Source organism: Salvia hispanica, chromosome 2 (assembly GCF_029641045.1).
Source record: "Salvia hispanica isolate PSC_SH4W2 chromosome 2, Shi_PSC_v1, whole genome shotgun sequence".
Taxonomy (NCBI): domain Eukaryota; kingdom Viridiplantae; phylum Streptophyta; class Magnoliopsida; order Lamiales; family Lamiaceae; genus Salvia; species Salvia hispanica.
Window position 1 is genome coordinate 18274541 of NC_142693.1, and position 15351 is coordinate 18289891.

Below are 15351 nucleotides of genomic sequence, written 5' to 3' on the forward strand. Positions count from 1 at the left end.
TTTTAATTTTGAGAATAAGCAATAAAAGTAGTTGAAGGCCATATTTATATACATAATGCGATAAAATATGCTTGAAACTTAAAGTAGTTAAAATCTATATGGATAGGGTTAGTGTTGCAGTTCACTTGCACGGTCGTAAACCGTGACATGTGCATATAGTTATACATAAATAATTATTTATGAGATTCTTATAACCACTTAAAAAGTTTAATTCTCGTTGTTGTAGATCTTAGTAGAGCTGTTGAACCTCCCTTAACGGCAGTTTGATATTTAGTCTTTTGGCAGCAACCCCTGTTGGATAATCACAAAATGTTACTGGTCCTATTATTTTTTATATCTAATATATGCTAGGGGTGTTAATCAAGTCAACTCGCTTGGATTGTCAGATTATTCAAGTGTGGGCCAATCTATTGTTCACAGAATGTTATTATTAGAGCATCTCTAGTGCTACGGACTTCCCGTCGCCCTTCCCAAAAATATCTTCTGCCACATCATAAAGACTTCCCACCCTTCTACTACGTCATAACGGCTTCCCACTGCACAATCCAGACTTTCAATCACCCTTCCCGCAATAAAAAAAAATTTACAATTTCACAAATATACTATTTACGTTACAAAATTAAAATTTTGACACGAATACGGACGGAAAAAATGCAACGATTTTATTTTTTTTTTAAAAAGTATACATATTTAAACTAAAATAAGTACATTTTATATCTTTATTTTTGTTTTATGTCTTAATTTCCGACGATAATACATGCGTTAGAGTTTTTTAAAAAATCGTATACATAGAGTTTGCAACGAGCCGTATATATAGAGTTTGCAATGAGCCATATATATAGAGTTAAAAAAAATAAAAAAAAATTGGGAAGTCCGCGCCGAACGTCCGCGAGTCGCCACAATGGCGGACGTCCGCACGCCCTTCCGCCGACGACCGCGCCCCTCCCGCATCCTCACGGGACGTCCGCGTCAGTCCCTTCACGCCTTAATGGCGCCCTTCCCGGAAGCCTCTCCGACGTCCGACGGGAAGGGCGCCATTGGAGGATGTGATCAACAGATCACGTTGAAAACTCTAAATATTGTACAAACTCAAAACTATGATCTGGACCATTGAAAAAATGTCAACAGATCACAAAAAAGCATCAACAGGAAAATGTCAACAGAATTTCAAAGGTAGTCAATGATTGATGCTGTGTTGATACTGTGTTGACATTAAAATTTTGAAATTTTATACTGTGTTGACATTGTATTGAAATAGCGTTGAAGTTGTGTTGAGGAGTTTTAAATTTGTACTATAAGTTTGTATTTTATCATTACCCGTATTAATTATATCTAATATTAATATATGTGGTTAGGGATGTAAATCAAATCAACTCACTTGGGTCGAGTTAACCTGAAATAATATGGAGTATTTTTTGAAGTTTACATCTTCTTCCAAGTTCTAACCACTATAAATCTAATTTCGACATAGGGCAGAACATTAAAATATGGAATTAATATCAATGGCTATTTAGAAAGTCCCATATTGAAATAGAGAGTTGCGTTTTACGTCGAAAAAGTGAATGTATAACATGGTAGAATGTCCCTATGAAAAAAGAACCATCAAATCATTTTTCTTATACACTCTTTTATCAATTTATAAGTTATAACTTCATACTTACACAAAGTTATTGAAATGAAAACTCAGTAATAAAAACATTCTTTCACCGCCCTAAACTAAAGACAAAATTGTGTAGACTCTCAATCTTTTAAAGTCAATTTTTACCAAATACTTCAAAATTAAATAAAATTAATATTTATGTGATCACAATGCTTGTAGTCGGTTGTTGGGCAGTCACTTTCCGATATAAAAATTAAAGGGAAGTCAAATAAATGTCGGAACGGAGAGCGCCCACAAAAAGTGGGGGCTAAATATTTTTATTCTGGTATTTATTCATTCATACTCCTACTTTCCATAAGAAATTTTAGAAAACAATTAAATTGAAATAAATAAATAAGTGTCAATGACGCTTAACCAAAGGTCAGGGTTAAGTCCACCTATATGCGATATTTATTTCTGCATATCGTATAGTGGTTTCATCTGTATACAGAATAGTATATTTTTCACTTTAATAAATAATGTAAATTTTTTATCTCTAACTCTATATAAATTTGTATATGCCACGTATAATTTTAATAAATAATGAGGCTTTATTTCCACGAGCAATGATATTGAAATAGAAAGTAGAAGAATACCCACTTACGAGCTGTAATAGAATCCTTTGTATCAGCTCATTTTTTAAGTACTAAAGTCTTTTGTCACATTATTCCAAAATGAATTATTTATACCCATCAAACGCCAATTTAACAGTTCCCCACTAAAATAATCATAACATAAGTGACGTCATTTTCCTCAAGACTTGCCAACTCTACTGCTTTAAGTCTTTAACCCTTGTAACTTCGTTATTATTAACACGATTATATACTTATTTATTGTATCAATTTAGTTAAGTTGAGTGATTTCTAATCATATAAATTTACAAAAAGGAGAAAAATCTGGTGTAATTGGATCGATGGTTGCAGAATGAATATTATGGACGATGTATCAATTTAATTAGGTGATAAAATCAAAGAAAATAGTAGTAATAAAAACCAGCGCTTTTCAATACAACTAATACTATTTCTGATATATTCATAGTCTTATAATGAACAATACGAATTTTAATATAAAATTAATATAAAAAAGAAAAAAGAGAGAGAAAATGGTTTAGAAAAGGTGACTCATTTCATTACATATATGAAAACTTATCAACCATGAAAAGAGATTAATTTTTGTAAGCAAATTGAAATAGAAAAATAAGACTATTGTTTATATCTGTGGAGCCCAAAAAGCAGTGTATATGTGAATTTTCACAGTACATTAATTTGTAATCAATCAATCAATGTACATTCCAAAGCCAATAATTAACAATAGTGTATGAAAAATAAGCAAGTCCTATTATAAATAACTAGGAGCAAGACTTTGTTTACGGAATTTCAACTCCTCAAAGTCAATGTAAGATCGATATGACAATGCGTAATTTGGTAGTAGAAAATCTTTCATTTTCATTATGTGTGTGACTTGTTTTGACAAAATACTAAAGTAATTCTTTCCTTCTGTCTTCAAAAACGCGTTGAAGTAGAAATTAAAAATGTTTACATTTAAAAATGAAAGTATTAATATATAATTATATTGACTTTCCAGAAGATTAAAGTCAAAAGTTGCCCATTTGGGAGGTTAGTAGCCAGGGTAGGACGGTTGGGGTATGGATAAGTGTGATTAATTTTTGTATTAAGCAGATAATGTAAAAAAATTATCCCTAATCACACTCATTAAAAGACAAGAAGTGTCCTGTCCTTATCTATAAACACAAGTTAATTTCTTGCTATTTTTATAAAACAAAATTATCCTAATTGATTAGATTTTGATATATATTTGGGTGGCATCTCGAGTAACAAAGTTTAATTAGATTGAGAACTTTAATTTTTTTATGATTGAGTTTGTTTTCAAGTTAAGCGAATGTGCATCATATTCAATTTACTACAGATTATAATAATATATAATTAATGAAAAATTATGTACAAAGAAAATGTGCTACTTATTTTTAAATTTTGTTGTCGACAAATTAACATGTTAAGATACTCAACATAATCCAATTACTCAATTCGCATTAATAACGGAATTAGTACATATTATTAGCTTGTGTGTGCAGTGATTAAAAGATTTAATTGTCTTTGTGAGCTAAATTGCTGATGTAATTGAATAAGACGTAGTTAGGGGTTGAGCCGTTGAGATAACCACACATCAAAGTAAGCCAAACACATACAGTATTATTCTCGGCCAAAATTCCCAATAATAGATAATTGTGGGGATATCCTAATGTTTTCATTTGAATATAATTAGATAATAATTCCTCAAAATGACAAATTATTCGAGTAGTGGAATATTGGTTGACTAGTGCATCGCATTTCCCACAACAATGACACGTGTACCCCTTAAGCCTTCACTTGTCAATTTCTACACCTCACTATGATGTCAATTTGCGTTATTAATTAATAGACTCATATTTTATTTTATTCATTGTTTTACTATTTATGGAACCTAAAAATTATTGATAGTTCTTAATAGAAAAATTTTCATTCTTTATTCCTACGTCGTGCCGTCCCATGTTATTTGCACTATTCCGTTTCGGCTCTATTTATAGTTTAAATTAGAACTAATGTATTTAAATAATATATTAGATTAAGTTAAGAGCTCATTTATTAAGTGACGTCTCATTACACTTAAAATTCTAATTTAATTATAATAAAAAATTAATCTAAAATTTATGGCTTAAAATGGAAAGTGCAAATAATATGAGACGGGGGAGTACTAGATTAATGGCCCATGCCTCTCATAATCCAAATATAACAGGATTTGAATGTCTCTTAAATTTTATTAGAATAATTAATACGTCATAATTAACAAAACGTGTATGAAATGTAACACTATCATAATATAAAATGTGGTGGGTTTCTAATGATAGTAATTATGGAAGTTGTGGGTGAGTTGACGAGTGGTTAAATCTTGAATTTCTAAGAAGAAGAGCTAGAGCTACATTAAATAAATTTGTGTTCCAAATGTCATTATTAAAACATTCTTCAACAACACTTGGTAGTAGGAAAAGTCATAAGCAATGACATGAGCATAAGGGTGAACTTGTCAATTCACAATCTTGTATATTGAAATTCCTACTTTGCAATAAGACAAACAGATGATCCAGATGAGTGAATGGCAATAGACTTTTGTAACATACAAAACACAAAATAAATACTCCTACAAATTAAAATTTTAATATACTTATATTTATAAATTAACCGCTTCTGGAAGGGTCAATAGGCTCTATAATTTTATAAGTATCATACAAATTTTTTCAAAATGGTCTCTATACTTTCTTCCTTAAGCATTATGTAAGTCTATAATTTTATTCAGTATGTTACTCTATATTTTCATCGACCTTTACTAATTTTTATTAGTTATACATCCTCTAATTTATAGCTTTTCAAGTTTGGTTTGTAACTAACTCTCCTGAATTGGTAGCTAATCGAGAATTTTTCTGCAGTTAATTCTAATGAAGTATCCAAATTAATTTTGGTATGCTAATATCTAAACTAGATTAGTCAAACTTGGTGTAATTGTTGAAATTATAAACCATAAATTTAAATAGAACTAATTACTGTCAGAATCTTGTACATGCTCATCCGACATCTGAGGAGATTATATATACAGTATTGAATGCAAACAGAATTTAAAATAAACACTACTACTACTATTTTACAAATTTTTGATATGATAAGATGATTTCTTACAAATTTATACAGTAATAATTTAAGTATATAATAATCAATATAGTCAGTGTCATGTTTTGACCCGGGCCCGATAATGTGTGACTAATGATGCGCGTGCCCCGTGCGGGACCCGGCCCACCACCCCACTCGTACAGTACGCTTGCAGCCGCCTCGCCTCTTTTAGCCGCGCTATATTTTTATTTAATTAAACTTGCTTTTGCTAGTTGCAATAGCAAATAAAAATAATAATTCTGGTGCAATATTGGAAACGTGTAACAATTTGTATTCTCTTTCTTTCTTAAAATAATTATCTTATATAATCCACGTATGTAGTTCCGTTAGTTAATGTAAACGTCAGTTGTATCGAAATAAAACGAAATTCGCACGGTGCATGCGAAATGGACTGATGAGCCAAACACACCGTCTTTGCCATGGTGTACATGGATTCCAAACATCCAATATATTACTTAAGGGGTGAAATCGCCATCTTATTATTATGTCGCCTTTTTATAATTTATGTAATTTATTTTGTTTATTTTTGAGTTTCTAAGATTTCCAAACACACTACAAATTTAATCTCGGATGTAATCTTGTAAACCGAACACCCTCTTAGTTTCTAAGGACACAAAAATTGAGATGCAATTAATTGCGGTAAATTTTTTTAAAAATTAACAACAACTTAAGACGCAAAAGTAATCGTTACTAGATGAAGGACAAATTAACTTAATCTTTTACTTTTTTAGGACAATTCCATTTGTGTCCTCTAATATTAGTTCAGACACTAATAATAAAGATGTTTTTTGAAGCATTGTGGTATATTTAGAAACATAAATTAGCATTCTTAATTGAATCAAAAATATTTTTAATGATTTTGTTTTTTTATCGTAGTAGTATAATTTACTACTATTCCGTAGTATAATATAAGAGATGGGATTGAATGGTACTTATTCATGTCACCGTAATAAAAAATAAACGTAATAAAAAAAATGTACTTATTCATCCAACCGTAATAATAATAAAAGAAAAAGTCAGAGGATTGAGAATTACAAATTATATGGAATTGACCTAACATACCTTTGAAATAATTTACATGTATGGACAAGACAACACGATTTGTTATCTCAGCCAATTCTATCTTGTTCATTGCTTGAAGTACATACGGTTTTCAAAAGAATTACTACACGACACTGTGTTGCTTGACATTAGAAGATTAGTTTGTTAGAGGACAGAATAGTTGACCTTTTACCTCGTGGGACCAAATGCTAATTTTATAAATATAAATTGTTTAAATTGATGGGATTAACAATTAAGTATGACCCATGATCCTAGAATTTTTATGGGGGGGTGTTTTATTTTTATGCAATAGAGCGACACTTTTCAGACCACCACTACATATAAACATACGTATATATATACACACATGCATGCACATGTACGTATAACTATCGTATCAATTAGGAGATTATATAGTCAATTATTTAATCTATCAATTAGGCAATATTATGTTACTTTAGGTCAAATTGAGTGTATCTTAGGAGAAAAGTCAATTTCCTCACATATATATTACGAACAAAAAATACGCTTGTTGACTCGACACAACGAAGTCATTGATTTAACAAGTCTATTAGTAAAAAGAAAAAGTCAATCACGTCTTTTATTTATTATTTGAAAATTTTGGGCTACAATAATTTTATTACTTCCTCAATCCCACAAAAAAATGGACATTTGAAATGACACAGAAGTTAATACACAATTAGTAAAATAAGAGAGATGGAGATACAGATAGAAAGAAAAGTAATTATAGTATTATTAGTGGAGAATGAAGCACACTTTACTAAAGAGAAAGAAGTTACCAAAAATAAGAGGTATTTTTATGGAACATCCGAAAATGAAAAATGTCCTTATTTTTATGGGACGAGGGGAGTATCATTTTTTTCCAGCCACATTAAGACACCCTACAAATATTTTAAAAATATATAGATACAAAAAACTTAATACAATTTTTAAGGGCATAAAGTCGAGAAAAAAAAATTAGAACGAAAAAAAGGATTCTTAAATTAAGAACATCTTAATTTAATCTTTTGTTTTTTAGGGTGCAAATAGAAATGTCCTCTAATTTTGGTTGAATCACTAATAATAAAAATATTTTTTAAAGCGTCATTATATTTTAAAATAAAAATTAACCTTCTTAATTGTATTAAAAAATATTTTTAATATTTTTTTTTTAAATTATAGTTTTACCATAATAAAGGTATCTTATATATATTCGACCTAACATCGACGTGGCAAGTCAGATCAAATTAAATTTGCCCACAAACCAAATCCCTTTCTTTATAGTTTATAGCAACTTAGGAATTTTTAATGCTACAATCAACACCTAATTATAATAATGAATAATACACGCACTCCTAAATATACCAAATACACAAAGAATTCTACCCGAATCTCTATCTAATTAATAAGTAGTAGTTGTACAAGTATATACTTCCACAAAAAATAATGTCCTTTTTATTTTCGATTATATATCCTACAATTTTTAATTTTTTTTCTCTTTCTCAAGTTATGAACTTCAAATTAATAATATTTCATTTTTTTCATTGATATTCTATCAATTTTATATTTCCACTATTAAGACTATTCTAATGAAGTATTATTAATTGTTTATAGTAAGAATGTATTTCCGCATATTAGTATGCATTGTCTAATAATGAAAACATGTACTCCAAATTAAAGTGTCGGGACCAGATTCCAATCCTTACCTACACCATTTTCTCATCTACAAACACATACATGAATGTATATATATAGCTGGAGCCACACCCCACAAGCCATACAATTCACTTCCCACCTCAAGCTTAACAAGATTTCAAGTGTAGTACAAACCCAAAATCCAAAACCAAAAACCAAAAAAGTTGATCATATCAGCTGCATCCATGGCAGAAGAGGTCGGATTAAGCTGGTGGAATTCCCCCCAAAATCTCTTCAATTCATCGCCATGTTCGCTAGGGAGCTTCGTTTGGCCCACCCCCGATCTTCACCACCACAGCACGGGAGTCGGCCTTTCGCCTCCGGATAGCTGGAACCATCAAGATATGCTGTGAGTAATATTTTATGTTTTTTCTCTAAAAAAAAGTTAAAAGATTTATGCAACATTATTGATGAAGAAATTCACAACTAACCCTAATAGAAAATTCAGTGTTTTTGGACTTACCTGCAAAAAAAAGGTGGAATTATGTAAGCAGACACTTATATATCTATGTTTTTCCCACTTGTCGCTTTGCAGCGGAAAATCAGAAGAAAATTATTCCAATCTTCTACTCGATTCAAGCATGAATTATCGGCCTTCCAGCAAAGAAGATTCAAGTTTTGGTGAATCATATGCAACCTTGTTGCAGACACTCTTCGACACTGATTCTCAACCCCTTCCATCTTCATATGATCATCAAACTGTTTATGATCAGATGAATTCAAATGGATTTTTGGGTAAACCTAATGTTCGTCCGCTGCTGCAACCGACGACTCATTTCTTCCAATCATCTCTTAGCAATCAGCAGCAGCATGAACAAGCCGCAGCAGTGAAGAAAGCAAGCAACCAACCTGCATATAAACGGCCGCGAATAGAAACTCCATCGCCACTGCCAACCTTTAAGGTATGTACAGCTTTGTGAAAAAAAAAAAAAATTGGACTTGAAAAACAGAAGGTAACTTTTAGCTTTCTCTCTTCAACAGGTTCGAAAAGAGAAACTCGGGGACAGAATCACCGCGCTCCAGCAGTTGGTTTCGCCTTTCGGAAAGGTAACTTTGGAATTCATCATTATAATAAAAAGTTGTACAAATATTTTCAAGAATGTTAATATTGTGAAATTGAACTTTCAGACTGACACTGCATCCGTTCTCCACGAAGCAATCGAGTACATCAAGTATCTCCATGATCAAGTCCATGTATGTTTCAGTTTCACTTTCAATTCATTTAGTTCATAAAAAAATATGGATAATTGATTATGTTTCTATAATTCAATTTCAGGGCTTAAGCACACCATACTTGAAATATGGAGCTACAACAGTCCCGTGCCAAAAGAGGAATAGGGATGAAGAAGGGGTGACGAAGGACCTCAAAACTCGAGGGCTGTGCCTCGTCCCTATATCGAGCACCTTCCCCGTTGCAGCCGAGACTAGCTCAGATTTCTGGACACCAAGCTTCAGATAGATATCATGACTATTTACACACCAAAAAAGAGACAATAATGTAAGATTTGGAAGTGGCAAGAATGAAGGCCGCTCTCCATTGTTGTTATACATGTTTTCATGAAAAGCAAGGAAAAGGTAAAGAGGGAAAAGGGACAATGCTGGGCCACATCTTTGAAAGAATGTAGAACTAATCAATGTAGCATTTCATATAATTGTAATAAAGTAAAATTGATCAAGAGGAGGTTTAGGAACATATGCTAAGCTTCTAGTTTATTAGTAGTTTTTAAGGAGATAAGTAATGTGCATTAAGAATTTCAGTTCTTGCTTCTTTGTTTTATTTGTGGAGAGTTTACATTATTATTTGTTAGTGGAGGATGTACATGTAAAGGGAGTTAGATAGCATCCCAACATACACCCATTGAGATGATGGGGCAGCCTCTGATTACACCTACAATCCCATTATACTAATTTTAGTTTCATATTTTAATATTTAGAATTATTTAGCATAAAATATTTTGAGATTTCAGATCAGTGGTGAGGGGTCATGTAACAATTTGAGTCATTGAGACAAAAGAAGCTTCACTGACCAAAAAAAGAAGAAGAATAAGAAGAAGAAATGATGTATGATAGATGAAAATAAGAATATATGAAAAATGTCAAGGTCAAATTATCCGCCTTTGATTTCTTTTTATCCGAATAGAACATTACGCCATCTGTTTCATTCTATATTTGTTGTTTATTCATCAAATGTTCTCATGGTATCTAGCTCTCTCTCTCAATAAAAAAGTACACTTAATTATGCTTAATTTTCTTGATAGTTGAAATTAGATAGTACTAATCATATGCTGATTCCATTCTAGTGGAGGAATTGATGTTCATTCACAAGTACAAAGTTAGTACTGATGTTTGTTGCACAGCATTTTATACATCATGTAATTAGAAGAAGAAAAAGATCAGATCTTTGATGTGTGTGAATGAGACTTTGCTTTGAATTTATGCATTGAAAAGGTGTAAAAACTTTGAGATGGTACCAAATTTTTGTTGATGGTGTCTGTGGCATGTGCTTTCTAGCTAATCTCTTTTGTGAGGGATTTAAATATGATGGATTGATTGGAATTATACCATACAAAGAAGCATCAAAGATAAGCTTACGTTTACTGCTGAAAAGAATTGATTTTTATCTAGAATAAGAGCATGTTTTACTTTAAAATCATGAGAGAGGAAAAGGAAATTAAAAAGCATAATATAAAGTAAAAGCATTGTGGCTTCATTGTGAAGCAGAGATTAAAGAAGACAAGCTTCATGCCACAGTTTGCTTCGTCTGTTTTAGGTAATCATTCCTCATTATATTATTTGACTTCTTTGTCAAGTTTGAAACATGATCTGTAAATTCTGTTATCAGTTGATGTTTAGTGATAATGTTACTTAAAAAAACAAACTTTATTAATCTATGATGATGATTTCAAACATAAGAGTAATAATGTAACAACAAATGAAGTATAGTGTGACAAAACAGCAACATAATGTAGAACAACAAGTGTTGATGAGATGAGGAGATCAAGCAGATTGTTTAAGCTTCTTCGCGACAGTGGCAACGATCTTCCCTTGGTGGAAGGCTTGGGCCTTCTCAATCTCGGATGGCTGTCTGGAGCCGTCTCCAGCAAAGGTCCCCGCGCCATAGGGGCTACCGCCCTTGACCTGCCCCATCTCAAACATGCCAGCTCCAAATGTGTAGCCAATGGGGACAAAAATCATACCATGATGAGTCAGCTGAGTAATAGCTGTCAAACTGCATAACAAAATTGTTAGTACAAGTGAAGAGGGATTGATTGGATTAGGTTGCCTTGATTTATCGCATACGCTGTGGTTTCTTGTCCGCTTCCTTGGCTTCCCGTGCTGTAAAAGATCCCTGCAGGCTTCCCGGCCAGCGCCTGAGTCCCCCACAAGCCTCCCGTTGCATCGAAGAAGGCCTTGAATTGGGCAGCCATCATTCCGAATCGAGTTGGGAAGCCAAAAATGAGGCCATCGGCTTCGGGAAGGTGGTCAGGGGTGATCACTGGGACATCACTCTTTGGTGGGGCGCCCATCTTTGCAAGAATCTCAGAAGAAAGAGTTTCTTCAACCTTGTTTCAATCACACAACATTCAAGTTAAGTAATGAATGAAGAAGTCATTTGATTGTGAAATTTTTTATGCCAAACCTGCCACAATTTGGCCTCTACTCCTTCCACTGATTCTGCTCCTTTCTTGATCTCTTCCGCGAGTCTCTCGACATGCCCGTACGTGGAGTAGTAACTGTCGGGGTTCAAACCATCCCACATCGGAGAATCAGAAAATGTTCAAGCAATATATAGGAAATGCTACAACTTGAATTATTGAATATGGGAATTAAAGATCTTGAGAAAGATTTCAAATTTTGATTTTACAATGTATGTGAAAACACATCTGATCCATGACTTATAATGCATAACATAAAGAATCACCATATTTGGATAAAAGTAGCATGTTTTCAATTGAGAAGTGTGCATCAAAGATCAGACAAAGGTTAAGAAACAGAGGATTCTGCAATGAAGAGAGAGATACATACACTATGTAGACCTTGACTGCCATTGAACTAAAGGATCTCAATGTGTGTGGGGTAATTTGTTTTTGGTGAAGATGAAGAATAATGAGAGGAAATGGCGGTATATATAATTTCTAAAAGAGCAACCGTTGACTAAAGAAATTTGTTAGGCTTTGCCTATATAACTACACTAGATCTGCATCTCCATCCCTATATTTAATTATCATCAATACTCATGGAATTTGAATTCTTCAATTTGCTCGGATGTTGATATCACGTTTATCGTCATCCTCATAAATTTACAATACTTAGTAATTCAAATTCGAAATGAATTACTGCATTATTTATCACGCAGTATATATCTGACCTTATTAGTCGCTGACTATTGCATACAAGTACTACTCCTAGTCTGAAATTTTGTCACATTTTTTCATTTTTGTCCATTCCACAAAATTTGTCACATTTCGCTTTTTATCATTTTAGTTAGTAGACCTCACATTCCACTAACTTTTTCTCACTCACATTTTATTATAAAATCATTAGAGCATCATCAACGCCGGATTTCCGTCGGGCGTCGGATCGCGTCCCCGACGTCTGCCATTGCGCGAGGAAGAGGGGCGGACGGATGTCCCGTGCGGACACGGGAGTTCCGCGGGTATCTCGCGACATCCGTCGCAACGCCGGCGGGACGTCCGCCGCTGTGGCATGCGGACGGACGTCCGATAGTTCTATATTTTTTTTTCAAAATCTATATATACGACTCGTTGAACTTCATTTCACTCGCACCACTTATGTTAATAAGTTTTTCTCTCTCTACATTTCTTTTATTATTTAATATACTGGCAAGTGGTAGTGGTAGTGGTGCGGGTGGTAGCGGTGCTAGCGATTGGCGCCAGATTGTTAGGGATGAGCTGCGTGCGTCTAGGGAGATAAATCGTGCGTTACAAGTGGCCATGCAGCAGCAGCATCAGCCGGCGGTACCTCAACCCATCCATCGTCGCATTTATATACCTCGTGACCACATCGCAGCACACCATCGGTTGTACGCGGACTACTTTGCTCCACAGCCGCGGTTTGGAGACAACTTATTCCGCCGACGTTTCAGTATGCGTCATGAACTGTTTCTTTGTATCGTTGGTGCTTTAGAGCGTCGATACTTATATTTCAGGATGAGAGAGGATGCGGATGGTAGACCGGGCCACGCCATTCAGAAGTGCACTGCAGCGATCAGGCAGCTGGCTTACGGAGGTACGACCGACATGTTCGACGAGTACCTCCACATCGGCGAGACGGATGCCCGCGAATGTATGGAGTTTTTTTGTCAAGGCATTAGGGAGATATTCGGGGATACCTATCTTCGGAAGCCTACCCCCCAAAACTACCAGGATCTGATGGCTATGCACGGGAGCCAGCACGGGTTTCCGGGAATGTTGGGCAGCATAGACTGTATGCATTGGGAATGGAAGAACTGTCCCTCCGCCAGGAAAGGGTTGTTCACAACCGGTTTCAAGAGCAAACATCCCACGATAGTCCTTGAGGCGGTAGCTGACTACCGGCTGTGGATTTGACATGCATATTTTGGAGTAGCCGGTTCGAACAACGACATCAACGTCCTACAGTCGTCTCCCCTTTTCAACGACCAAGAACTTGGTGTTGGTCCGGCTGTCAGTTTCGTCGCCAACGGCAACCAGCACAACATGGGCTACTATTTGGCGGATGAGATCTATCCTATGTGGCCCGTCTTCGTAAAGACGATCAGATGCGCAACAGAAGATAAGAAGAAATACTTTGCGGGTCGTCAGGAAGCAGCGCGCAAGGATGTGGAGCGGGCATTTGGTGTGATCCAGAGTCGATGGGCGATATTGAGGGGTCCATCATGGTTGTGGGATATGGAGACCATCGCTGATGTCATGTACGCGTGTATTATCATGCACAACATGATTGTCGAAGATGATGGTCCAGCACTGACTGAGTGGGCCGATGAGGATGGTGCCGGTCCAAGCCACGGTGCCACCTCCTGTGCACGTATGGGGGTACCCAGGAAGGGCTCGATCGGGTCCGTGCGTTTGCCGACATGCGCCAACGACAAGCCCATATTCGACTCCAGAACGATATAATTGAAGAGCTATGGTTGCGTCAGGGTGGTCGTTGATATGTTCGGGCGTGTTAAGTGATGTAGTTCTTTTTTTTGTCGTTTTTTTTAATCTAATGAAATTAATTTGCACTTTGTTTGATTCCGTATGCATTACGAAATTTTAATTCCGTACATTGTTTATTTTGATTCTGTGAAAATTTTAATTTGGTGAATTTGTGAATTTTTTTTTATTGCGGGAAGTCCGTGCGGGAAGGCTATGGGATGTCCGCCATTGTGCAGGGAAGGCTATGAGATGTCCTTATGACGTGGCAGTGCGGGGAAGGCTATGGGATGTCCTTGATGACATGGCAGGGGGTGTTTTTGGGAAGTCCGTCGGGAAGGCTATGGGACATCCGCATGCATTGAGGATGCTCTTACTTTAAAAGTAGGACTCACACCCTACTAACTTTTCAACCCACTTTTCATTACATTTCTTAAAACATGTGCTCAGTCAAACTGTAACAAAATTTAGGAGACGGAGGGAGTACTTCATTTTATGGCAACCTTTTTCTATTATATTTTACGCTATTATTTATGGATTCCACCATGCACTATACAATTTCAACTATATTTTCTCATTTATTTTACTAATTATGATATTAAAATTTTTATCAACTCTAAATGGCTTATTTTCTATGGGATGAAAGGAGTATAAACTTAACAATTTGCGTAAAAATAGTGATAGCTGATAAATTTGAATTTTTGATGAATAAAAAAATATCGCATAGAAGGCAGAGAACTGAACAGTACTTTATTTGAATTGTTTTCTAAATTAATTATAAGCAGTTATAATTTGGGATTTTTTTTTGTGATATGAAGATTTATTTTAACAAATTTGCATACATAATACTGATGCTCAATTGCCGTCATCTTTTTAAAATTAAAATGCTAAGTTGACTAGACTTAACGAGATGGCAATTAAGTTAACATCAGATGTTAATGAATTAAATTGAATACATCCGCTGCCAATTTCGCCGTCGTCATTATACGAGAGCATTATGTATTTCTGTATTTGTGAAAAATAAATATTAACGGCCAAAAAAAAGGCTAAAGTATTTTATTTTATCAAAAATATTAATTTATGTTTATAAATAATTTTAAGCTTCAATGGAAATCTATAT

The 15351-nt window shown here is 34.4% G+C and overlaps 3 protein-coding genes across 3 annotated transcripts; 2 read left to right on the forward strand and 1 right to left on the reverse strand.

The window, feature by feature from the left end:
- Nucleotides 1-8161: 8161 nt before the first annotated feature.
- Nucleotides 8162-9871, forward strand: LOC125213852 (uncharacterized). Its single transcript, XM_048114615.2, has 5 exons — nucleotides 8162-8443; nucleotides 8630-8996; nucleotides 9076-9141; nucleotides 9223-9288; nucleotides 9371-9871. Exons 1-5 carry the CDS (start codon nucleotides 8280-8282, stop codon nucleotides 9551-9553), a joined length of 846 nt encoding a protein of 281 aa, XP_047970572.1. The 5' UTR covers nucleotides 8162-8279; the 3' UTR covers nucleotides 9554-9871.
- Nucleotides 9872-10955: 1084 nt separating this feature from the next.
- LOC125215097 (NAD(P)H dehydrogenase (quinone) FQR1-like) lies at nucleotides 10956-12266 on the reverse strand. Its single transcript, XM_048116411.2, has 4 exons — nucleotides 12121-12266; nucleotides 11735-11828; nucleotides 11395-11657; nucleotides 10956-11323 (listed from the first exon to the last, which is right to left on the reverse strand). Exons 1-4 carry the CDS (start codon nucleotides 12141-12143, stop codon nucleotides 11092-11094), a joined length of 612 nt encoding a protein of 203 aa, XP_047972368.1. The 5' UTR covers nucleotides 12144-12266; the 3' UTR covers nucleotides 10956-11091.
- Nucleotides 12267-13049: 783 nt separating this feature from the next.
- LOC125188307 (uncharacterized) lies at nucleotides 13050-13664 on the forward strand. Its single transcript, XM_048085085.2, has one exon. It carries the CDS (start codon nucleotides 13050-13052, stop codon nucleotides 13662-13664), a length of 615 nt encoding a protein of 204 aa, XP_047941042.2.
- The last annotated feature ends 1687 nt before the right edge of the window (nucleotides 13665-15351 follow it).